At 36.2% G+C, this 2,792-nt stretch overlaps 1 protein-coding gene across 1 annotated transcript; it reads right to left on the reverse strand.

The window, feature by feature from the left end:
* Positions 1-763: 763 nt before the first annotated feature.
* LOC108320777 (E3 ubiquitin-protein ligase PUB23) lies at positions 764-2,571 on the reverse strand. Its single transcript, XM_017552304.2, has one exon. It carries the CDS (start codon positions 2,159-2,161, stop codon positions 953-955), a length of 1,209 nt encoding a protein of 402 aa, XP_017407793.1. The 5' UTR covers positions 2,162-2,571; the 3' UTR covers positions 764-952.
* Between the last annotated feature and the right edge of the window lie 221 nt (positions 2,572-2,792).

Genomic DNA, 2,792 nt, shown 5'->3' on the forward strand with positions numbered 1-2,792 from the left:
CCATTAACAACATTAACAACAACAAAAAAGTTACTTCACATCATGACTTTTTATTTTATTTTAATCTAATCTTAAAGATACATCACTTGCTATGACTATTAATTTTTAAAAAAATGAAATACAAGAATAAAGTTATTCCAATAAAATTTGAAATAATTAGTCTTCATTTTGATTATTTTAATCCAAAATTTCCAATAAGTAGAAAAATAATTAATTTGTGATAGCTAGATTAACAAAAAAAAAATGAAAATAAAGAGTATTTATATCAGAATTACTTTTAGATCTAACTATTTGAAGATATTTATATTTCCATGATATATTTTTCCTTAATTTAATGATTCTAACGAATAAAATATATCATTCACTGTTAGATCAGAAGAAATAAAGAATGAAAATGAAGAACAAGAATTCGAAAGTCATCCTTGTAATAATTTTATCTAATGGTTCTCTTTTATATCACGGGGCGGCGGTTAGCTTGAATGGGTCAACGTCTGGGCCCAATAATCTATCAATCAAGTTTTGGGCTTTAATAGAATCTTCCTCTGTCCTACATCATGGTCTTTAATAGAATTTTTTATATATTTATTTGATATTATTTTTTATTCCTTTTTTTTTAAATACAAAATTTTATTTCTTTATAATTATTTTACTCTTATACTAATAAATGTAAAAATGCGTTACCGTGTTATTATATATTAGATCAAGTCAACTTCTTTCGTGCAAAGGACATTAATCTCTAACTTTCAATCAAGCAATACCCATGTTAAAAGAGAAGTTAAAGTTAACTAATACTTCTGTTTATATCAGTACAATGTTTAATAAAAAATTATCTAAGGATTTTTTTTTCTCCTTCATATAACTAAGTGATTAATTTTATAACTCCAAAACCTCTGGCATCAGACACTTTCATCAGATGCATGTAAAAAAAAATAGAAAGTATGATGAAATTAGATCAAGGAAAAGAAGATAACAAAGGAACAGGAATACATGGAGAATTCTTCCAAACTGAGGAATGCAATCTGAGTATCTCCTTGGCTCTCTCTTTGGTCTTGAAATTGCAATTCACTTGAAGCACCAAACACAACTTTGACACAGCCCCAACCTGCAACATTTCATGGAGCACCCTAGCATTGGCGGAATACCTACAAATGGAGGCCAAAATTCTAACCCCTCTATCGCTTGCCACGAGAGAGACCCTTAGAATTTTCTTGGACACAATGGCCACTCCTGCACCATGGTTCAACAACTCTGCACGCCCTTCTGCACACCCACAAAGTTGATCCAAAGCTATTAAAATCAGTTCACAGGTTCTTCTTTCCGAGGTACAAAGAAGTAGCTCAATCAGGACCGAAACTGCACCACCCTCAACCCCTTTGATCCTGTTTCTGCCCCACGGAAAGAGCTCCACGATCAGCTTCAATGCAGCCTTTGAAGCCTGTTGCGAAATCTGATCACGCAGCACGCGCAAGATTTCCACAAACAGCACTGTTTTGACACTGATCAATTGGATGGGATCAGCCACCTCCAATGCCGATCTAAGCAGCATGGTTGCATAAGCTCTCGATTGGTAGTTTCCAAGCCTCAACGCGTGGAACAATGATTCAATAAACTGAAACCCCTCGTTATATAAGAGAGCTTTAAGCTGAGCCTCAGAAGGGCTAAGGTGGAAAAAGACTTCGATAGCTGCTTCACAGAGAACAGTTGAGTTTTCTTCTGTCTTGTGCTTCATGGTTGAGGCCAAGAATTCAACAACTCCTGCAGACTCTAAACAGGCCTTGTTCCTTTGACCCTCAAAGGCAATGGATCGAAGTCTTGTGAGGCATTTGAGTTGCTTCTCGGGGAACTTCTTTGCTTCTACGAGGAGTTTCACAATCTGAGTTCTGTCGATTGGTGACTTTGGAGTTGGAATGCGTTCAACTCCAAATGAGGCATTGAGGGTGCACCAAGATTGGATCAACCTGCGTAGAGTGTGGTTTGGGGTGAGATCATGATCCAATAGGCACTGCTTGGTAACGGGGCATGTGTTGTTCTTGCATGAAAACAACCACTTCTCTATGTTCTCTCTGTCATAAGTGATTCCTGTGCAAACAGTTACAGGGTCCCTCATGAGTTGGAGGGAAATGGGGCAAAGAAAATGAGCAGGAATTTCAATTTCATCCATGCTAAAAGGCTGGAAACGGAGTCTGCTAAACTATAAGAACAAAAGAAAAGTTGGGTTTTTTATGTTTTGGTTATGTCAGAAGAAGGATGAGACAGTATTAGCTAGAAATTTATGAAATGGTGAGAGATAGATGAATGGGGATAAGAAGTCAAATTTGCGAAATGGTGAGAAGAGTAGTAGCTGCTTCCGGTTGTGGCACATTTAGTTGTGTCATGAAAATTGTGGTAGAGGAAGATGCGAATTTTAATAGATGTTGTTGTAAACGATAAAGTCAACACACGGAAATTGAGAGTGAATTAATAAAGGGTGTTTTCCAATGTTTGGGAAGGAGAAAAGGTATTATAATATTGGTAGAGACTTCTATTAGCTTCGATATGTGGGTGATATATAAATGATGAATTGTAGTATTGGATAGTAATTGTAAGGTGTTGAGGGAGTTAACGTCGGTGTAGCAAATTGCGATGCCAAGGAAATAAAGCCTGATATGGAGGCTTTTGACTTCCACTTATGCAATAAAATAGCATTATTATTTAGGTAGATTAGTTAACATCTCTGAGGATACCTTAATCTTTGCATGGTTGTTGCCGACAACTTCTGATGAGGCTCATGCATTTTGCCATGATTGGATGCT

Source organism: Vigna angularis, chromosome 11 (genome assembly GCF_016808095.1).
Source record: "Vigna angularis cultivar LongXiaoDou No.4 chromosome 11, ASM1680809v1, whole genome shotgun sequence".
Taxonomy (NCBI): Eukaryota; Viridiplantae; Streptophyta; class Magnoliopsida; order Fabales; family Fabaceae; genus Vigna; species Vigna angularis.